The 24,293-nt window shown below is 44.8% G+C and overlaps 1 protein-coding gene across 1 annotated transcript in view; it reads right to left on the bottom strand.

Annotated features, from left to right (window-relative positions):
* LOC114878276 (lateral signaling target protein 2 homolog) overlaps window positions 1–24,293 on the bottom strand; it is an 80,948-nt gene that overhangs the window by 6,021 nt on the left and 50,634 nt on the right. Inside the window, exon 3 of the mRNA XM_029191887.2 lies at window positions 933–1,226. Coding sequence (XP_029047720.1) covers window positions 933–1,226 — 294 coding nt within the window. The remainder of the gene's footprint in view (window positions 1–932; window positions 1,227–24,293) is intronic.

Raw genomic sequence — 24,293 nt, forward strand, 5'->3', positions numbered from 1 at the left:
CCTCCTTCGCCTCCTTCCTGGGGCTCCGGTAAGACGCGCGCCTACCGCGTCTTACCCGATCGTTCGCGAATTTTCTCGACCGGGTAGATTGATTTTGATTATCGATCAAACAGCGATTGTAATAATACTCAATAAATATGAATTTGAAATACCTATACGCGTCCCTCGCGGGCACTAATTGCAACAGGTGAAAACCACTTTGTCAAGTCAACGAATGTAAAAAAAAAGTCTCGACTTCGTTCTGAAAGATCCACCATGTCTGAGAAACGATTTATCGGGTAACTTGAGGTCTCTTCGCGCACCAGTCATAAATAACGTTTAAACATTGTAATCAGCGCGGTTAATTACCGTTCCCGCTTAATAACACCGTCTCTACGATATCAGTACGCGAAACAACTCCGTCAGATATAAATACTCGCGCGATCAGCACGAGTTCTCACTCAACACCTGCGAATCGCTCGAGCCCACCGGTTTAAAGCACACGATCAACAACGATCTGTAACGCGATTTTATCTGAGGACACGGAGCGTGGAAAATTTATCCGTTTTTACACGCGTTATTACCCACGGGGAATCGTGAATCTCGAAAATGCGCTCATTAACGTCGACTAATCGACGCGAACGTTCGATAAATGAACAGGGACGATTGGAAAACGTCTGGAACCAACGAATCAGCTAAAATTGCCCCTCTATCGAAGTACCACGGTTAATACCATTACTATACCCCTGTTAAATGTAACCGGACTCGAGGCAACACGTTGCCGCAATAACGTTTAACCCTCGAATTGGCGGTCGTTCGGACACCGACAACTAATATTTAATATTATACTCATTCGAGTTAAAATAATCATTCTAATTTAATACACTCCACGTTCTACGCGTAAAGAGAATAGCAGAGAAGCATTAAATATTGTAAAGGGGGGTCGTGCTCACCTGCTCCGGGTCGCGCAGGTGAAGGGCGGTATGCGCTCCGTACGGGCGTTCCTCGCCATCCGGAAGCTGAAGCCGTGGGGGTAGGTCGAGGGCGAGGTCCTGCCGGACACTTCCGGCGCGAATCGCCCGGTCCCTCGCGGCGGCCACCATCGCTTCCTGCATCCCGTCGGTCCCCCGTTCGCCACCCACTCCTCCACCGGCGCCACCATTGCTCGGATCACCTTCCAATCCAGCAGCGAGGCCGCCGTGACCGCCGCCGCTTCCTACCTCCATTCCTGGGCTCACCGACAGCATCTATGGAACAAGTCGGTTCTTCGTTAATTATCATCCGCAATCAATTTTTCCATGGAAAAACATTAGTGTACCAATATCGATTTGTATAGGGGCTTTCGAAATAAATAAAGCATATCGAATAATCAAGTAACATATCAAATGGATAGTTTTCTCAAAGAACACAACACCGTCACCATAAAGTTTTACGACCATCGCGCAAATTGAACCATCATCTAAATTAATCATTTCTCAACCACCTGCGGTTGCGTAACAAGAACGACCTAACGAAGATTTCGAAAAACCTAACGGAATATTTTCTGCTAAAAATCATCATTTTGAAGTGCATAGTAAAATTATTTGACTGTAGAATTAAGAAACCGTTAGAAATGTCAGGATTCCTGACCTTTCCGCTGAATGTACATCGCGATGTTATCTTCGAGCAGTAGAAGTAAGCAAAAAATGTGAGAATAGGTCGAGGATATGTATATAATTTGTTTACACGGATTCTGTTTATTACCTGTTATTGCTGTTCCATTTCAAAATGTCAACCATCCGTGTGAACATAAAGCAAACATCGTTAGAAAGCTGAACAAACATCGTCGATCTATTTTCACGTTATACTGTTACCAATTTATCAAGTCCGTTGTTGTTACATCTTTCTCGTGTAACTTCTTAACTTCGTCGTACAATTCTACGCGACAGACACGTCTAAAAGATCGAGAAGAAAATGTTGATATTTTAACGATGATAATTTATTTATCAATTTCCAACGAGATGGCGCAACGAAAGGATTGAACGTCCGTCTCGACGATTCTTCCCCCGCGTTCGCCGCGTTCCGGAGCAAGGTTAAACTTATACTCCACGACGTCGTCTTATTGCCAATTCAACGACATTGTAGACCGCTGACTAGAGGAATCTATACGATAATAACGCGCAAGGCCAGACGCGACAGTCTATGCAGCGGTCGCCAGTTTGTCTCGAAGCGGAGTGCACGGGATCCGGCTCGTCATCGTCGCGGTCCTCGTCACCGTCCCCGTTGTTCCCTGAACGTGGCCAAACGGTGTTTTCGCGTACACGTATCCGCGACATTATTCTGGTTCCGTGACGAGGTACAAATTTGATCATCCTTGACCAGGAGCCGATGTACAAATTACACGTGTCCGTCATTTCGTGCGCGCTCTTGCCTGGCTATCCTAACAGCACTTACGTGATTCATTCGCGGTTAAATGACAGGAAATGCTCGAAACACCGAATCTAGAGTGTCCTCGGCATTTCTAAACGAACCGTGTCCTTCCTGGATCGATTACAGAAACGAGACTGAGTTACCTGTCTATTTTGATTTTCACGAGAATCAATAACAGGTACGCTCTTCTTATTATTACGGTGTTTAGGTCTACTAGATGGTGACTTTCAATTACGTACAAGGTGTCTGTGTTAATTTGCAAAAAATAAGTCGAACACATGAAAGTTTTTTCATTCAAAATTTCATTATTTCCTCTTTATGGTCTAGGTCATGATTAACCAGGTTCGAGTGTTTTCTAACACAACATGTAAAAACCATTCTCTTCCTTTTGTACCTTTGCTGCTTAAAAATTGAATAAAATACCAACCGTGATATCTCGAGCATCGTACCAGCAAATAATTAGCTCGTAGCAACAGGCATACGAGGTTTGCTTTGAAAAATGCAAGCTGCCAAAATTTCTGCAACTTGGTCATTAAAAAGCGTGCACCAATAACGGTGCAAGTACTTGGAGGAAGTTGGAACACAATATGCACGATAGACGTTCTATTTCTAAAGCGAGAAACGTGCAGAATTTCCCCCACGGCGGACAAACTTCGACACAGAACTTCGAAGAAACCTCAAGGCCTACGTAACGCGCGAAATGAATATTCACCGGAAAAAGAAAATTTTCATAAATCACACTATCGACTGCAATGTTCATTTTCCAATTAGCAAGTATAAATCACTTTCACAATTTTATCGAGCAGGAAAAATCGACGAAAAATCGAGGAAAATTCGCGAAGAAAGTTCGCGAGAGTAGTCGATGCTGATACACTCTTTCGATCACAGAAAAATTTTCGAATAATGAGATAAAAGTTCAAAATATCCACGCGAGGATCTTTGATGATTTATAGTCAAATAAGGGATGAAAATGTTTTTCGAAGATATTCGCCGGTGAAAGTTCAAAGGAAACCAAAGGATTGCGAGCAGGAAACCGACGCGGACGAGGGCAACGATAGTCGTTCCTATCGAACGCGTAAGCGGCGACTATCTGCACAAATCGAGGCGACGCGAGGCGAGGCGACGATACGCGACGCGTGTTGTACGCGCGGAAATACGAGGATACGACTCGGTCGTAGGTGAAACGTGGGACCGTAAGCAAAATGATCGCGCTTAGTAACGCTGCCTTTCAATGCACCAACGATAAACTAGAAGAGAACGTGGACGAGATTACGGGACTCGTCGTTCTCAACCAGCATCATCATTTTATTGCGTATGCATCGCGTTAATGACGTATTCAAATCCTTTGATTATTAATTCGTTGGTTATCACGACGATTATCGACGAGGATTTTTCAAATTTTCAAAGAATAAAATATAGATGGTGCAATATTTTTAGTCACGTTGCGGAGGAAAAGAATTTTAAATCAGAATTCTTCAGCAATTGTCATATTTGAAAGTTCGCGAAAAATGATACTCAGGCGAAGTTTGTTTCGAAAAGGACATTCGCGTCAGCAAAAATTGAATATAAGTGATATTCTCAAAGAACAACCTCAGGTATAATTGCACGTTTCATTTTATGCATCGCGAGTAAATGTACGTGACTTATCAATCGTTGAGAAACTGGATAACGATTGTGAAATCGGTAATCGAAATGCAAGCTTTCGATTACTAATTAAACATGAACGATCGGAGGAATGTAAGCGACGCGTGGAGCACGATCGAAGATTATTATTGAAGCTAATGTCAAACAACGTTATTAATAACAACTGAAATCACCGTTAGGGACGATAACGAATGAACGCAAACAATTCCTAGACTGCAATGCTAATAATAACACTGAATTGCATCAATTATCAATAATATCATTTATTTTTAAATCTGATAACACTGATAATGGAAGAAATATCATCAAATTTTTGTATTATCATATTTATCAGTCTATCTATACGTATCGGTATTACGAAGACGCTTAAACATCGATTTGCAAATAGCCAGGACACGTGCAACGATCTGCACCCGATGCACCCTATACGCGTTAGCTAATTATCGACCTAATTGTGTACACCGGTGAGCAGACGTTCCCATTTTATCCCATGCCCTTTAAAGAGTCGGTCGCGCACGGATAGCAGGTTAATTGGCCGATTTCCACGTGCGATTTCCATCGAATTTCCATTAGACCGAGGTGTCCGGGAGCCTCGATAGATCGGACGTGTGCGACCGCAAGTAAAACCGCGCACCGATCGTCACCAGTGTCGCGTTTCAACGCATCCTCGAGTCAACGGAGAAAGTGTTACGAGTGTAGACTGTCTAAGAACCGAAGGAAAACCTATTTTCCATTTCCATTTCGTTCGACACCTTGGAACTATTAAACCAGGCGCCGTTGATTCTGCGAAAGTCGCGCGAGAGGTTGCATGTCAATTGCACAGACGCAACACACTGAATCATTGTCGCATAGATTTTAATCAAGCGTCGAATCAAAGTGGAACAGCAGAAGACCTAGCTCGACATCGAAGCTTTTTCCACCGCGAGGAGGTCAACGATGATCTATGCACTGTTCGCGTAGAGAACTGGAGCAACGAGCAAAGTCTCGGATTGTCGAGTTCCACGCGACGCGTATAGGTCAACGTTGATCTCTGGAACGTCGCACGCCCCAGAAACACTGACTCCAGATACCCCGAGGAAGCAATTAACCAGCGCCAAGTTCATTATTCCAGCTGACGAAATCGCTTGGCAAAAGCTAGCGGCAGTTTCTCTCCTCCGCGATTGTTATTCCGATATCCCGGCTCCATTATCAGCGAACGCGCGCTCCACGTTTCGATTGCACGCGTTATTAAAGCGGTGCACCGTCGCGCGAATCGTTCCCCGACGTCGACGGAATTAATCGTCGCTCGATAAAAACCGCGATAACGAGATCGAACGAGAGAAAGAGAGAAAAAGAAAAGTGGGGAAAAAGAATTCGACGTCGACGACTCTCGTTGATCTCTTCCGACGCGACGGGCGCATGACAAAAGAACGCGCGAGTGTACAGGATCGAGGCGGAAAACGCGAGCGATCGAGACACTTTGTACGATTATTATTCGGGGTTATCGTTGAAGAAACAGCCGTTATCTGTTTCGAATTCATTCCGACGACTAATAATAACCCGTATCGTTGCTTTGTCGTAGATTAAACAACGCGACCTATTGCGCCAGAGACCGACAACAGCTTTAACCCTTTCGCTCGTGACGTCCGCTGTGCGAGTCGCAGTTAGACTTAGAAGAGTAACTAAATCATTTTCTCTTTCTCTGAAAATTCAACCGCGTTCCAAGATTTCCTTCGAATCGCTGCAACTTCTCGATCATCTCTTCGTCGAGTTTCCTCACCCTCGAAGAATCGTCGAGCGGCTGGCGTTCGTGGTTCGAACGGAGGGTTGATTTCTCCGTTTCCACGGAGGCCGTCGAAAGGGAAAGCTGCGAGCGTCGTAACGGCACGGTAGCAAGAGCGGTTACGAGCACCAGGGGATGCTAGGCCTCATGCCTGATGTGCTCTCACTCGTATCGATCGCGATACAATGGCTTCGGGTAACAAAGACACGCACAATGTCCACAGGGGGATAGGTCGCGGGCTTCGAAACGGGGTTGCCTCCGCGTTTCAATCGTATTCGGTGGAAAAAAAAAAGAGAAAAAAAAATAGACGTTCGATTCGGAATTTGCGATCAGATGAAATTGAGAGAATGGTAGAGCATCGACATTTTGATTATCTTAATAATAAAAAATAGTATATTATCGTATCGTTTATTAATTTCAGTTACCAAATGGATCGCTTATAGTTGGCAGGGATAAATCGTTTTACGAGCGATGCTGTGCAAAGATTCAGTAGGATCTATTTCACAGTTGATATAACTGAGAAATATTCAAGATTATGAAACGCTAGACAACGGTACAAAGTGCAGACGTTCTGTTAATTGATCGTTTCACTCGGATCTTAATTGGAAAAGACACCACGACTGCGACACGTCGCGTGATCGAATCGTGACTAGGATGTTTCGTCTATGAAACGAGCGGCTTTTTTTTTTCTATCGCTCTGTTATTTTTTATATTCGAACGAGCTGAAGAGATAACCGCGTATAGAACAGACGAGAGAAATTTACATCGGCGGTTCGTGATAGTATTTATCATTTATCTCGAATTGACGCGCGAGATGAGCGTTATTCCTGCTTAACCCCTTTCGTTGTCAACGATAAGAGAGCACAGACGTTCGTCAGACGATTACTATACGGTATATATATTTTTATTATTGACGTATTTCAAGAGAAATAGCGAAGCACCGAAGAGGAAAGAAGATTGGCAACGGTAGTCGGTACATTTCGCTTTGTTGAGGCAGCTCAGGGTGAATCGAAGCTTTATCAACGTCGCAGCTCGAGTTCTCGACAAACAAGCACCGAGTTCAGATGGATCGAGCGTCGACGAGTCGATTAAACGGCAGAATTCGAGAGATCCACATTTCCGTGACCGTAGTCTGTTCGAAGCGATAACGCGACTAGTAGCGGGAAGCCACCACCGCCAATTGTCTCTCTGAATCGTCACGGATTATCGAGACCTCGTTATCGAGCATTGGAACAACGCGTCCACCAGTGTCGCCTCGTTTTTCGAGCGGAACGCTTCGATGCGCCTCTGGCTTTGACCATTTTCGACTGGATTTTCGACGAACCGAACCCTCTGCACTGAGAGCGTACTTTTTACCCCGTATACGGCTCGTTAAATCGATTACAATTATTAAATATAGAGAAATCTACTCCGAAATTGCCTGTTGATTTACAGTCACGATGGGAATAATTAGTGCTCTAAAATTCAAATAATTGATTAAGTAATAATAAATTAATGATGGTGGAAAAAAAACTAAGTGAAAAAGCATTGGAGATTCTGACGGTATAGCTGAGAATTTTCAAGCTTGGAGGAACGATTCGAGCCGTGGTCGAGGCAAATCGATCGAGAAGCATATTCGCGTCACGAGGGCAATGCACTGACGATACGATGCACCAGTTGCACCAGTTGCACCGGCCTCGGTAACTAGGATAAGCCTCGATGCAGAAATGGTACCGTAGAAAAATTTCAGCCTACTAACGGCTCAAAATTCTCCACAATATCTCTGTCTCTCGAGTATTAATTATTCCACGCTCCCAATACCTTTGATTCAAAAAATTCATTCTTTCGAATATACGATCGATCATCGAATCCAATCGTCTCAACACGTGGCATACGCGAAGAATGAAGAAAACAAAAGTTTCACGATCGGAAAGATCTTGATTCTGATTCCACTCTCCAGACGAAATAAATTCGCGTCGATTACGATAGCGCGTCGAGGCGATGCGATGGCGAGATTCGATCGGCGCGTTCTAAGTTTCGATGTTATCGCGGGAGAACGCGAAATGCTTTCATTCGAGATTAAGATCGACAGGCATCGACGAGTTTACGACAGCCGTGAACGAGATTCATCCACGAGAGTCGAACGCTCTTTCATCCCTGACGTAATTTCAAGAAGCTAATTTACATGGAGGCTTAATTACGATTTGTCGTAGGTCTTTCAAGGCCTCCTTCCGTAAAAACGGAGGAACACCGTTAGACGAGCGGAACCGAGGTTGCTCGAGTGAGGCCGTCGAAAGTGAATCCCATCGCGAACTGTTTTGCTCCGTTAGCCGTCCGCTGCGCGCTGAATTTTCTGAATCCTTGATCTCGTTCGAGCGGAAGCGGCTGTGTAAAATGAAATCATTACAGGCCGGGAACGGTTATAAATAGCTACGTCTGCCACGATCTACAATAGCGATTACGATCCTCTTCTTTCTCTTAGGAGGAGAATAGAAAAATGTTCAACTTGGAATTCACGTTAATAATGAAATTTCTGTCGATGATTAACGATGACCCTGGACGAGGAAACGGGAATTAAAGACTCGTTTGTTGGAACTGGTACAAATGGGTCTATTAACGTCGATTGAGGCGAACGTAAACGAGGATCTAGCGACGTGACCGGCTAGACATTTGTCGCGTGGTAATCTGGCTGTGTCAATTATCGTTATCGTGCAAGGCCACCTCGACGGTTCAGTTGCGTCGTGACGCGAGGCGACGCGTATGCGGGTCCCGACGATGGCTCGCGTCGCCAACTCGCGGCTGATCGCCTGCCTCTCTATTCCCGGCTAGAGACCGAGGACAGGGCCAAGATAGGACGATTAGGTCTGCTAGACGAACGAAACAGAAGAGGAACCGTGCGTCAGAGAATACCGGACGGGGTAAGAGGAGCAACACGTCGACTGTTTCTCGACTGACGTAAGCGACTCGTTATCGGGACGACCTTAAGGCCAAACAAACGCGACCGCGCCAAGAATCCGCGCCGTTCTACCAGTCTACCGGACCGCGCCGGACTTTCTTCGCAGACCTCTTCGACACCGCTCAAAATTATTTCCTTACATTCATTTGGGAATTTGATCGTTTTTTTTTTAATTAAATTGCACCGATCAAAGATGAATAAATTTCATTAATATTGGGGAAATTTATCATTTTTTTCAAATGAATTTTAATCACTCGATTACCGAAAGAATCTGAATGTATCCACTTTGAAAATTTCTAAGTAATTCCATTATGACAGAGTTTTAAGGTAATTAATTATTCTGTCAAGTTCAATGAACCGCAGTCTAAATGCACTCGTTATGCAATAAAATATAAATATTACCAAGATTTTTTATTATTATTAGTCGGAGTAGTTGAATTTTTCTAGAATTATTACGCAGCAAAATGTGAACATCAGCAGCAGCGTGATGATCGTTGATGCAGCATTCGTGATTATCGACAAGGTCAGCGTAGAAATGCATGCAAATGATCGGTCTGTTTAACACGAAAGCATCATGCCCGGATGAAATATTACGACTTCCGGCGAACGTAGATAACTCTTGAACACGATTTATCGATCCTCAGGATTTTCGGTAATTCGGTGATTACACGCCGGGACAATTATCAGCGGCAGATCATCGACGATTACACGCTTCTAAATGTGCCGTTTCGAACGACACGGGCTTCGTTAATGCAGATTAACGATCGTACCCTATATTCATCGTACGTTCGATCGAGGAGCCCGATTACGAGCGTATCTTGAGAAAGGTCGTTCCACATTCCAGAAACGGGGATTAAATATTATTTATGACCTCTACGAAAATTACTTAATACGGATGATGGTATAAAATATTACTACCGATGATATCTCGTGTCAGATACTAATGGAAGTTATACAAACACCAACATCCATTCGATTCCCGATGAAAATCGACGATAAATCCTTTCGTTAACTCTTTAGAGTTAGGTGGGTTAAAAACTGTCCCACCTTTTGCTTAGCTTTTTACGCATGGTGGGATATATTTTAACCCACCTCGAATAATTGAAATGAGTGTTTTTTTCCATTTTTTACAAAAAAAAATTCTATGCAACTAGGGTTATTATTTTCTTTAAAATCGTGTGCCTCAAAAAGTTAAACAAGATCGATAATTTAACTTAAGTTTATCTAGAACGATTCGGATGTCAATTAACGAGATAATTAATCCCTTGAAAAACGAAGAGAGATTTGTAGAAATATGAATAAAAATCTATTGAAAAGTAACTGAATTAATTGGCGTTTACTTATTTTACCCCCCTAACTGTTTGAATAAAATAGCGATTTGCTGTATCTCGAGGTAGGTGTCGTTAATCGTGCCAGGTATCAAGCAGATATTATTAATCATCCATTTCCACTCGACCACCTCGAGAATCGGCGTTGGCCATCTCGGCCAATAAATCGCGAAAGCGTCGAGGCTCGATAGCAGGCATAAAGTTGCGTGACACGACGTGCTCGCACGGGATAAGTCGTGTTTCCGCATTTATATTTCACGCGAGGTGTTTACAGGTTTATGTCCGACTGGCACGACACTAATAACCGCGATACCAACTCGTCCCTCGTCTTTTGAACGTCGACGAGATTACGCTTAAACATTACGGAACCGAAAGATAGCAACCCTTTCGGTCGCGCCACCCCATAAACGATAGCATCGTATTTTTCTCGTCCTCGATCTGAGAATAATACCGAGGACCAGACGATAACGCGTCGATTGTTCGAAACGCGACGTCCAAATGTGTCGGAGGAAACAATGAACCTCCTTCGCGAAGATAAAAAAAAAACAAAATGAGAAATAATGTTTCTAAAGATAGAGATAGAAAAAAATTAAACCTCTATAATCTCTAGATGGCAATTATTTCCCGTGATTTATGAAATGTAATTTTAAACGAGATGCTCTCGTAGCCAGACTCAACATCGAAGGAATATTTAATGATACGTTTTAGATATTGATAGAGTATCGGTCTTAATTGCGCGACTGGAGCTGATAATGATATTGTTTATAGTCTGTGCGGTTGAATTTGTTGGTAGTTATATTGATAACAATTTGTCATCATTTGTCGCGTACGTCAGTGATAAACCTGGACATCGTTTTCAAGAATTTATTGATGATTCGCGTCGGGAAGATCAGGCGATCATCGTCGATAGGTCACTAGACGCGTTATGCAATCGAGTTGCATCAAAAACGTGGGGGTCACACGAGTTTTCTACGATATCGAAGATTGCACAACAATCGCAAGATTCTAATTCAGTTTATGAGAAAATTCATTTTCAGAAGAAACGTAAATTTCTGTTTAATTATTTCAAATCTAAGGATCCAGGTGTAAAGGCGTGAATTTTTATCATCCCCTTTGCTCGTTTCAACGTTTTCTCGCCTTTTAATCAGAGATCAAGGATTGACAAGGGCAGGAGAGGAGCAGGGATAAGACGTTTGACGATCTTCAAGGGAATTACACGGTCGCCGGCGATTTTGAATCGTTCGTTCGTTTTCGAGTTCGTTAATCGTCGAAGAGGCGGAGAGAACGGACGGTATCGCGGAGCTCACGTGAAAGACTACGCGTCGAGGCTGAAAGCGTGCACGAGCGCGTTGTTCGAAAGGACTTCTTGTAATTAACTGTCTAGACTGTCGACGTTATTATCTAGGCCTCGTTAGCGTTATCTCCGGCAAGCGGGAAACGTCTGCTGGAAATTACGCTAGCGTATGCACGCGGCTGCTCGTGTGTGCCGCAACGAAAATTGCCACGTGCCTCTTCCACTACCCTTCAATTTTTCTTTCCCTTCTTCGCGACAACCGCGCCTAACGCATTCCGTGGAATCAATTAAATAATTACCCGCGATTCGTCCAGAAGCCAATGATTGTCTATTCTTTACGGTTGAGTGCCGAGGGGTAATTAATCAGAAAAAAAAAAATAATTTCAAAGCAAACTAAAGCGAAGGATTTCAAGGAAAAGTCGACCGCTATCGTTTCACGGAAAGTTTCCAACCGTTTCCTTTCTAACCGGACGATTCATCACTCCGAGACGACAATCTCTTCCACGGCCACGCGATATCTCGGTTATTTCCGCAAGACGAGGGAAGGAAAAGTAGCGCGCGATTACACAGCCGCGTATGCAAACCGTGTCGAAAGGGTTGCGTGTCGGTTTTGGTGTAACACCGCGATAACAGCGGCTCGACAAGCGTGTTTCAGAAAACGACCGCTTCGTGAGCACAGTCTCGGCAAATGGAGCAAACGTGAACGAATTTTGACGAGACTCGATAAAACAACATCAAACTTAACCCGTATCAAATTCAAAATTAAGTAACGAGATATTTAAATAATGGAAATTCAATAAATGAAGATTTTTGAAAAAGATAGGAATTCAACAACGACTCGTTTTATTGATTTCTGAATGAAACCCGAGTGTTTTTCGTAATAGAATTATACATACTACACATCGTACCGAATAGGATCATTGTAATTTCTAAGATTAATATTCAAACGATTGTCTGTAAAGAGAACAAAACTGAAAACGTCACTGTCCACGTGGCGAGCATGCGTTTCGTTCAAAGACTATTTGCACCGTAAATTCTTTTCCTTTTTTTCACTTTATCGTACGCGAGATCTGCCAACGATTCTAACGATTTCGAGAATGCTGCACGAACTGGTTGAAATTTCTCGAATTACTTAACCATTCAGGGAATTTCCGCGTAACTTTAATTGCATGCTAATACCGTGACTACGAAATTCAGAATACGAAACGGCGGAAAGGAAAAAAAAAATGTTACGCGAACGTACGTTATTTGAATTGAAATAGATAGAAGGAAATACTCGGTGTGTTTTCTAATGCGATTCGTTCGATCTCCACGCGTGAAGTATTTTTATTTTCTACGTGTCATTTATCAGCGTGTACCATGTACAAAATTAAGGACTTGATTCAAAGAATAATAAAAGCGATTTTCGAATTATTTAAATGAATACCTCAATTATCTATCCAGCGATCTTAGGCACAGACATCGCGCGATCAACGAAACTTCCGTTTGTTAAGTTTATATTTGAAATTCCAACTACCTAAAGGGTGAGAGCAGTAATTGCGATATATAATCGGGAAAATTTCGAGGGAGGAGAAGAACCGAGCGAGAGGGGATCGTGTTACGACAAATATTGAGCTTCACGCTGGAACGTGGTGAAGATACGCGGGAAAATTGGTTGAACGATGATGGAAATTAACGAGTTTACGTTCGTTTCGATGGCAAGCAAAATAATTCCAGGCAAAGAAAATCAACGCGAATGATGGAATAATTCTCCATTTTCAGAATGAAACCTATACTTTTTCCATAAAACTATATTATACACCGGTATAAATTCATCTAGTTATTCGTAAAGAAAGAAAAAAAAAGGAAGCCGGAAGTGTACCACACGTTCATCGTCCACGTGGCGCCAATTACTCGTACTTGTTCGAATCAACGAAGACGAACATAATTAAGCACGATAAGTTAGTACAAAGTATCAAGAGGCATAAATCGAGGAATAATCCTCTGGTCGAATGGAAAAACGTGAGTAAATCGAGTCTTCGAAGCGTTTCCCACGGGTTGGCAAGGGTTCTGGGTGCAAAAAAGAAGGGGGCGAGGCTGACGGATGGAAAAAACGGAAAACAAGCGAGATGACCTTAATTTCATCGCGGAAAAACGCTCGCCTCGGTTAGGGGCACGTGCATGATGGTGCACGTAGACAGGGACGCGCGTGCAATCGCCTAGCCTGTGTGCTAACGAACAGAGCCGTGCTTTCGATACTAATGAGCCAGATTAGATAAACCGTTTGATTTGCACCGCGATAGAAATCAACGGGAGCACGTAAAGCATTTATTGCCTCTCCATACACGATGTCACGATTTCCTTTTCCTTAAAAGAATAACTCGCCGTCAAAGATCGCGCAGTTTTCCTCGTGAAAACGTAGAAATTTTATTGAATTTTTAGAAAATTTTTCAACTTCATTAGCCCGGATAGACGATTTCAAGTTGCCAAAAAGAATCTACCTGCACGAGTTTATTTTTCGCCAACAGACCAGAGTTGATCAGTTTGGCTTCTGATGCGACTCCTGTATGATTTAACTTACCCACTTCAATTTACCAAATGGACTATGACGCGGACAGTTATTTCCATTTATTATTCGCTACTTTCGAGGGTCAGCTAAGAGGAGAGCAAAAAAAAAAGGCTTACGATTTGTCGTGAAGCAATAAAAACTACTTGGCCAGACATTCATGGTGCTCGTAACGTAGCACGTGGTTCCTACGATAAGTAAATGACATCATTTGTCCCCTTAATTCGGCCACTCGCACGCCGACCCGTTAATTACTTGTTCGCGAATCAGCCGCGGAAGCTGTTCGCGTGACCTACTTTAATCAGCCAGTGTGACAAATTTTACACGAAACGGTATTCGCTTTCATTTTATCTAGTGTATATATTCTTCGTTGGAAAATTTTTATTCGTTGCAAAAGAAGAATTCCTCGTCACTAATTGGACGATTCATTACTGTGCTACGTATTCAGTTAGACGAGACAGGTATGATTCATTCACTATCAATGGCGTAATACTTTTCTTATCGATTCAAGATTAGAAGAGATTTCTTCAGAAACTTTCCGTGCGAAAATCCTTCCTTTATCGCTTCACAAAACAGAAGCATTCTTCTCCGAGCGTAAGAATAAGAATCTAGAATGATTTTGAAATATTCCGAGAGGGCTGATTATTAGTGCAAGGGTTAGGCAAGGTAAGACAAGGCGAGGCCATAGATTTTAGGCACACCCTGTATAAGGAGACGTGGAGACCGAGCTCACGATCGGGCTGATGACATTTAAAAGTGCGACGGGAAGGTATCGACCGACTGAAAAGGGTGACAGAGAGAGAGAGAGAGAGACGGTGAACGAGGGAGAAGCAAACAAGAGGAACAGAGAAGATAGTATTTGTAATGGGAGCGAGGGAGACAGATCGTCGACCCAGACGAGAAAACTGCAGTGAAAGCCCGACTTGCATTCTGGGCCAGACGGAAGAAACACGAGGCAGACGGTGTAACGGCATCTCTCTCTCTCTCTTTCTCGCTCGCTCTTATCGATCGCTCCGTCTCGATTCACCTTACGGCTGGCCGCGTCCGCTCCGGCACGCTCGCTGCTGCGCGCTCGTTTTTCCTATTTTTCCTCCTCGACTTTCGCGCTCTCCGACATCCGTCCACGGAGGATTTCATGATTATGCAAACGACAGAGTTCGCAGTTTGCCCGATCAACTGGGAACCTTGGAACCGATCGCAAATTAGCGAACCACGGATCAATTATTCCACGTTTCTTTCTTTTTTTTATTCTGTTTGTTCGTTAATGCGAAAATCGTATAACGTAGTCCGAGCATTAACCCTTTCGATGTTTGTTAAAATAAGATAAAATGATGGACGCTTGACAAATGTCGGATTCCTTTCGAAAAATTGTTAACAGATCAATTATACGAATGTATCTTATCAAAAATGTTGTGACGCCTCGATCTGAAAGGGGCCGATTGCGTACGGATGTTCCGTGATAACGGGAACAGAGAAGAGACACGAGTGTCCCTGATAACACGTGGGCGGAGAGATTAAACGATTGAAAAATCGACGTCTACCGGATATCAAGTTTGCTCTATTTTCTGACGGTCGCTTCCGCACCCATCAATCCCCGACTATCATAGATTAGATATTGTAACGAATGCTGTAATATTGTAATTATAGTTTAATTAGAAGTCTTTAAAGAGACGAATTAGAGAACGAACTTCATCGCACTTTATATGCGAAATATAAATTGCAAATTAGGGGAAGAAGTTTTCAAGATCAATGTTTGCATAACCGATCGTCATCCGCTAAAGTGGCAGTGTACCGATTAAAATTATGCGATAAGAATCAGCCGCGCCATCTGTCATTAAAATTTTTTACAAACATTCTTCCTTGAAAAGAATTTCTTCCACCCAAGATATACGCTTCCTTATATTTCAAATTCTATCTCCTTTCTACAACTTGGAAATATTTTTAACAGCAATTTAAGTGTAATCCTGTCCTTAAAATCATGCACCTTAGAATACTTAAAAATAATTGTAAAATCGCTACTTATGATAAAAAAAAAAAAAAAAAATGATATCACTTGTAAAGAGAAGAAAAATAGATTCATTGAAATGAACATACCACAAGGGCCATGTCGCGTGGTTTCGAACCCTGAACGTGAAGGATTCGTGCGCCCAGTTCAAGCAGCTTTCGCCTCAACTGTTTCACGGAGACGCCGAGCGTCTGCATGCAGCGACGCCTCAGCTTCATTTGAACAGTGCCGCCAGGTTGTCGACGTGCTGGAAACCACTGACCGTCAGCTGTCAAGCTGGCATAAACACTCCCGCCGCCGACTACCGTCTTCTCCTTATATTTCCTCAAACTTCCTCGTTTATTCCACGTACGATCACTTGTTCGATTTTCTCTCTTTATCCCGACGTAGACCGTCACGAATTCGTGGAAACACGAATCACTTCCTCTTTTATCTCCTCGGAATGGTTTCGAAATAAAAATATGTACCAAAAGCTCCCGAGAGATTTGGAGTAGCAAAATACGTCTCGCGATTGTTTAACGAGATCCGTTTTACTTCTTCTCTTCAACGTTCCAGGAATATTTACAGAACACTCTTATACGGTGGGAAGAAAAAAGAAACGTTACAATTCTTCGAGACCTTCCGCGTAGGTGTAGATGTCCGATCCGACTAAGAAATGTCGAGTCTTTTATAGAATTCAGCTCGTTAAGCAATGACAGTACACGCGTCGTCTTTTGACAAGTACGACCTTGACTTTCGTACAGTAGACTAGCGTTTAACTGGTGCTCTCTTCGCCTGCCGTACTTTCGTAGCGACACCGTTTTTTCGACCGACCGGCACCCACTGTCTAACAGTCTGACCGAAAACGTTGGTCCGTTCTGGTAGTCGGTTGGCAGTCGGCTTGTCGCCGTTTTTCCTAGCCTATCCGTTCGTCCGCGAAACACGATAGAAAAAGACGGACCCGTTGGCCGACTTCCCACCCGCTGGCTCGGATAGAAATGTCAGTGGCGTCGTTACGAAAGTCTCGATGCTGCTTTCGATGACACGGCCTCGAGAGTCGCGTCGTTCGGAATTAGGGACGGACCAGCACCGGTGTCCGTCAATCTGTTCGTATGTGTACGTGTGTCTGTGCGTACACAATTGAAAATCACGCACTATCGTAGGAACTTGTTTCTCGTTTTACCTCGAAGCCTCTTCTCTCGCACAGTACCGAACGACAAACTAGAAAGTGGAAGCTGGTAACCGATGAGAAACCCTGGACAATGGTACATCCGACACGTTCCAAGTCCAGCGGCAGACTGAATTCGTACAGTGGCTGTCAGGCTGCAGCACCATCGGCGCCGAACGCTTCCCCCACTCTCGACGCGCTCGATCCCCCACCACGCGGCCACGGCGCAGCGGTCGCATTTACCTTCCCCTCTTGCTCCTTTTCTCAACCCCTAACTACCAGATACTCCACGTCTATCCCTTTCTTTCTCTGTCTGCTCTGCGCACGCACACCACCGCCTAACCTCCTATGCCTGTGAAATAGGGTTGCAGGGGAAAAATTGGAATTTTTCCTAGATTTCATAGCCGACAATTCGAATATTCGATGCATTCGAGTTGTAGTCGGTGCGGTCAGATATTCGAATAATTTAGCATAGGAATTCTTTACTCGAATAGTTCAACTAATCAAAGTTTTATAGTTCTACTATGCACCGGTGCAGCGGGTGTTCCGAGTTGCAATGATATCGGTATGCATATCGATGGAGGTGGTTGCGTGCATGATACACGCACACACGCGTAGAAGAGATCGAGCCAGCAGCCGGTTAAGCCGGTATGTCGTAGCACGACGCAAAAATCATCCGCGTGGCGGTGTCGGCGATGATATACCCGCGACAGGATGGCGCGCTATTATCCTGGAACGTCGGTGACGAGGACTCGACACCCGCTGGTTTAATGCTCAAGCCAGGAAGCGGTTGATTAATAGCGCGCAATTGTTTGCGCTTAATTAAAACGAACTTTGAGAACAGCGTTTCAAACGGGGGATGAAACAGTTTCGAAAAAAGAAGAATTGTCCTGATAATCGTTGACATAAGGATAAATAATCGTCGTCGGTTATTCTCCTTTTCCTTCTGGACGGGAATTTCTAGCGGAGGGTGATAAAATTTTCAGGAACGCCTGGTCACGGTATCGCGCGCGCGGAAATTACTTGATGCCGGTAGCGCGGAAGGTAAAACCCCGGAATTTCGAGTGTCGAAATCTGCGAAAGGTGGTAGCTGACGGGGAGGGCGAGAGAGGGCGAGCTAGCGCGCACGCGTACGTGCAGTTACGTGCATTCACTCGCGCGAATTATTCTTGTCGACGGTGCTCCAGCCGGTTCCATTAATTCGAGTGCGCCACTCTACCCTGTAGAGGGTGAAATTACCCTTGAAATTATAACAGGTTGATACTTGAACCGCACCGGCATCGACCGTCCGTCCGGTCGCTTGCCGATCGATAGTACTTGTTCGATGCGATATACCTTGCTGGTACACAGTTTACAGGATAGTTTTTTGATTGGCCACGCTAGAAATAACGATGACAAAAGAATGACATTCGGTCTGCGCCGTCTGGAAATCGGTCGATCGGATAATCGACTGACGGTTGTTTTTCCGCTGGTTTAGTAATTTCATCGAATACGTATGATATACGGATCGATCTCGATCGTGTCAAAGGACGTTTCCGTGCTTCCTGGAGAAGCCTGGTCGAGGCTGGTCTCGATCACGGATAAGCAGAGAGCAGCACGGAGCGTCGCGATGCACAGACGGTCACGCACACTTCTTTCCGAGGCACTACCAGACGCTTTTGACCCCCACCATAGGAACGTCTCACACCGACAGGGCAAAGTCTCACAGACAAATTCTCACACCCGCACTCTGTGTCGACTGTCGAGAAAGGAGGAAGAAAACAAGAGGTAGAGAGACGAGATAGACGAAGCGAGACGAAGTAGAGTGAGGCTGCGCTGGTCAGACGGAGAGAGGAGGAAGCCAAGACGGTCTGGCAAGAGCTGGTTCGGTATACGGGCTCCGTTTCGCGACGTCGTAGGTGCAGGCGCGCCTTAAGGAACCTCGACGCCTGACCTTACCTCGGCCAAGGTCGTGCCACGACGAACCGTCTGCCTCTAATGTCGTTTTGACTGACTGCGATCCATGTTTTGACGAGCGGCAGACCGGTGCATGCGCCCTGTCATAGGAAGGAAGGTAGTCCAGGGGACTGGGCACACGTGACACAACTCGGTTCTTGCTGCACCGGCAACCTTTATCTCCACGGACTGGCACACCACGGGCTGTTTCGTCGAGCGAGAGGAAACTTTTCCATTAGACGACCGACCGACCGACCGACCGACCAACCGACCAGCCGGCTGGCTGGCTCCTGTTGCCTCTTAACGAGCGCTTTTATATTAAATTCCGGTTCCGTGGTAAAAGTGTTTCGATACGGGAGCCCAGGGCTCCTCCCTGGGGAACTCCTTACGAGAGAGGCATCCGTACAAGCCTCTAAGACGTAATACAATTACGTAATTAACTTTTCGAGCTTCCACGAAGCGGCCGCAACTTTCCAAGTAGTATATCCTCACGTCAGACACGAAACTCGCGAACCCCGCTCTCTTTCTTTCTATCCTCGACCTAGCAAACTTTTCCTCGCTCCTTTCGTACAAGAGTTCTCCTGTAAACTACAGCTTAGCCGAAACATTTTCCTAACACGGTTAACTTTCCCTTTCGATATTTCTCGTGTCCGATCGGAATTATCGTACGCGAATATCTGCAGATATTTTCTCTGTTTTTTCCTGTTTTGTTTCGCCGTATCGATGTATCGTCACGACGATAACGATAGATGCAGCAACGTAGGTGATGACGAGTATGACGACAATGGTGGCGGCGACAATGGTTATCGGTGACAAGCAGCGAACGCGTGTCTGACCTCCATGTGTGGACGCGGCTTAACAGAGGCGGCGGGAAAAAGACAGAGCGTCGCGACGGAGGGAGATAAAGATTGAACGAGAGAGAAGGAGAGGGATATAGTCGCACGAGGCAGTTGCGCGCACGGGTGTACGTCTGTGTGCGACGGGGATCGGGCGTGTATGGGCGCCGTCTAGACAGGAGGTTGTTGGGGCCGAACGAGGGTCGGCGGAGAGAGGCGAAAGACGACGGTGGGTTGGAGGGATTCGTATGGACGAGAAGGTGGGGTGGATACGGGTAGGAGAAACGACGGCGGGGAGGGTAGCAGGGAGAAGGAGATAGTGGGGAGGTATGATAACCGGCTATCATATCTCAGGGCCGCAGCTACGAGTCCTCCGTTTCCCCTGTATTTCTCCCGACGATCCTTCTCCTTCTTCGCCCTGTTTGCCCTCTGTATCCTCCTTCACCCTCCTTCCTATTCCCAGTCCCGACGTTGCACCGACCTGCACTCTCAGTTACCATTTTCAAAGAAATGAGGAAAAAGTTCAAAATCTACAGTCTTATTGACTTCACAGTGAGTGCATACGATATCACGGAACGACGCTGATTATTTTCATCCAAGTTGAAAGAAAAAGATATTCTCTTTAATTCTTCTTATTGCGCGACCGGTGCAGAGCAACCTCCACCTTCGCCAACAGCTCCTTCTTCTTCTTCTTCCTTTACCCTGTTCCTTCGACCACCATTTCTTCTGCTCCTTTTTCCTTACACATTTTCGTTCTCCAACTTCTACCCCGTCCCTTCTGTCTCCCCCCCAGTCGATTACAAATCGACTTTGCCGCGACGTGGCCCAGACGGAACGCGATAACTCTGTCCGTGTGCTCCCTTTCTTTTTTCACCCTTGCCCTTTTTTCTTCTCTTTCGATTACACCCGTCTCCCTCTTTCCTTTATTTGCCCTTCGCGAGAGACATCACGCTGCTTTATCGCAGGGATGGGGTTGCACCGACCGTGTCCTGCTTCCAATCAGACTCCTCGCAACCGACGCCCATCGTTTCGAGTACTACGTCGCCGAGGCCGACTGCAACACGCCGATAACACCGTGTCTGTTTTCCCGTAGAAAGGAACGTTGCAAGATTTCTTTTGTTGCGTACGATTGCGACTAACGCAACGCTATTTTTCCTTCTGCAAACAGCCAGCGGTTTACCTTTCCATAAATTATCATCTTACGCTGGTGTAGATGAGAAATCAGGAAAATTCCGATGAAAAATCAAACTGGAAATATAACCCACCCTGTATAAACAGCGGATATCGCGATGTGTAAAAAAAAAAAAGGAACAGATAAAAATTTCTTGCACAGTCGTTATGTCAACGCGTGTCCTCGCCACGGTTTCCACTCGCGAAAAGCCTCGACCGACTAACGATGTATCATAGTCGAATTTGATCGATGTCACGAGCAAAACGTGGACCCAGGACAAAGTGAAACGTGAACTCGAAAACGTGTCTACCACCAGCGAGCCATCCCGATCGCGGTCGGTTGGTCGTTTCCCGGGCTGCTGCAGGGATATCGAGGCTCGTTTCCCTCTTTTTTTTTCGGCTCGATCGAGTGTCGTCCGCCGGCTCCAGCACACCCTGGGGACCGATATCGGCCCACGTCTGTTTCGCGCGCCAGATTATTTCGAATGTCGTTAGCAAAGTCCTCTGTCCTCTGTTGAAATTGAACACACGTGTGTACCAAACCATACGTAGGTCAGGTATAGTTAGCTTTGTCACCTTATTATCGTTACACAGGGATTTCCTCCATTTTTTATGTTTTATCAAAATTAGTGCACTCAAAAGTATCGAGTTCCATTAAAATAAAATTAAAAAAAAATTTGGTTGCACTTTCCTGATGCACCGATGCACACTTAATGCAATTTTGTCCTATGACATTTTGGAGATGCAGCCTGTCCGAATTGCATGAGACAGCCTGTATTCCACTGCGACGCGTATCCTTCCTCTTTCTCGTTCGATCGTTCGCCATCCTGGCTTGGTAGACTATCGATTTCATCGAAACTTTTTACTTCCTATGCTCTTTTTCTTCGCGCCCCTCGCGATGATCCTCGAGACTGTCTATCCGGCTGGTTCGGTCCGTTCGCTCGCGCGAGAACGCGTCGCTGGAATCCCACACGGAGTCTCGTAAAATCTTTTATGCGCTTCCCGTTGTAACGACGCCGGCGAAAGGTGGCGGATATTTCTACGCAACGGACGTTTACACGCCGATATCTACCCTATAAATTTTAATCCCCCCGCGATGGGCGACCGCGTCTACCCGCTGCACCCTGCTGTCCCTCCGCCACCCTTTCCGACGTAGCTGATAAAAACCGGTATCGAGGATTTTTCGAGATTAGACGAACCGAACGGCGATCATTCGTTCGGCTATTGTAGCATCGAAGGTCGCGGTTATTATCGATCGTTACCGATAAGCCGAAACGCGCCAACTCCTTCGAAGACGAATGCGAGATATCGATAAACCGAATATGCATATCGTCACCACTGTTCGCGCGCTCCAATTTTTCCGTTTTCATTCGATAAACAAAGCGTACACGTGCTTGATTCACTCTCGGAGTTGACGTTTTTATCTCGATCGTATCTACAAATTGATCTTTATTAAGTTCCGTGGCAAACGTAGAAAGCTGAAGTCATAGAAGGGTTAATACGGTACATGACTTCCATGGAATTTCATGTACACGTGTGCTAGAGTGCTTGTTTCTCTCGCGTTCTCAGACACGAACACGATCAAAGTTTGGTTACACATCGTCGTTTCTTGTTTGCTACACACATCGAACCATCCAGCTTCCCCTACTGTTCCACGCGTGTCACCGCAATTACGCTACTCGGAATAATTAGAATTCGTGTCTGGAGGCTGAATCGAGCATCGCAACGTGTCGTGTATCGAAACGAAAGAAATGTTACGTTTTTAATAATATGAACCACGTTATGGATCGCTATTTTAATTCCACGATGGATGAATTCTGAAGCTTCGAAAATTTCAAGAGAAATATCAACTCCTCTCGCTCGTCACTTTTCAAATCAGGAAAATACTACGCGGATCGATTAAACCGATGTCGAAACTGTGACGGTATCGTGCAGCTTTTAGATTATTTTTACAAATTTTCCGATCGCCGACACGTAAATACGCGTTTCATTCTTCAAAGTACTCATTCCTGCATCTGGCACGATTTATCTGACGTTCATTGGAAATTGTGACCTATTGCGTGCGTTCACCGCTGCGTAATCTTATTTTCGTCTGGCCGGGGAAAAAAATTTACAAGTTCGTACGGGAAAAAATTGAATATTTCTTTCTCGATGAAAGAAAATTGATTGCTGGATATAAAAGAGAGCCAGCGCTGACCGTACGAGTGTTAAGTCTCCAGGTTGAATCGAGTAACGAAGAATTCACGCCACGTTAGAATCGAACGATTCCCTTTTTTTTTTCCCCCTGCTCGTTAGTCTGTCTATCGAGCCGTCGCGACTTTCACTTTCTCTGGTCGAACCGTAAGACAATTTACCCCTTGGACGAGTATCGATTGCCGCACGTCACTCGGTGTCGTCGACCCTTCGAATTTTCACAGCCTCTCGATCTTTCCTTTTCCTTCTCCTCGATTCTTCACCGAACACCCGTTCGATAGAATTTCCTCGCGAATAATACTGAATGAAGTCTCAACCGTGATTTGTAATTCGATTTAAACTCCGTCCCTCCGCTCGGTTTCGTATACGAAACGCGCAGACACACGGCTCGCGCTTTATTTTAATTCGCGACGCGGATACGAGCGAGTACGGGCATAAATTAAGCCGACGTTTTTCGTTTCGCTCCGCTGACAAATATCGAGGCGTGCAAATAAATTCCATAATTTATACCCGGCTGACTGATGAACGCAAACCGTTCCATAAATACGGCTCCGACGTCGCGTGAACGATCGAGCAGGCACAATGCTTGAAAAACTATACTCTCTTCAGGATCCCCGTATTTTTTCAGTTTATTCGAGAGAATAAACTGCAGCGTTTATTCGAAAGAAGTAAATCGACGTGGCTGATGGCTTAACAGACTCGCTGCGCTATTTCGATCAAAGTGCTCGTTTCATTTTTAATTTCTATATCGTCGTATCTTAATACTATCCGTATAAAAAGTTATACATATCTCGTTGATAGAAAGCAGAAATGTCGGCCAAGTAGATTAAAAATAATGATATCGTTCTGAAATGAAAGAAAAAAATACGATCTGAATAAAAATGTTGATCATCATTGAACAATACGAGATAACGATCACCGAGAACAATGGAAACGAAGAGATAAGAAGAAACAAAGGAGAGCCGAATAGACACGTGGCGTTCCATTAATAAAGAAACAAGCAAGAAATCTTGTCGGATATTCCGGGAAAGTGTTAGACCCCGGGTGTCTTCGTTGACGAACGATATCAGTCATGTGTTTATCCCCGTTATCGATAACCTCGAGATTTTGA

Source organism: Osmia bicornis, chromosome 6 (genome assembly GCF_907164935.1).
Source record: "Osmia bicornis bicornis chromosome 6, iOsmBic2.1, whole genome shotgun sequence".
NCBI lineage: Eukaryota > Metazoa > Arthropoda > Insecta > Hymenoptera > Megachilidae > Osmia > Osmia bicornis.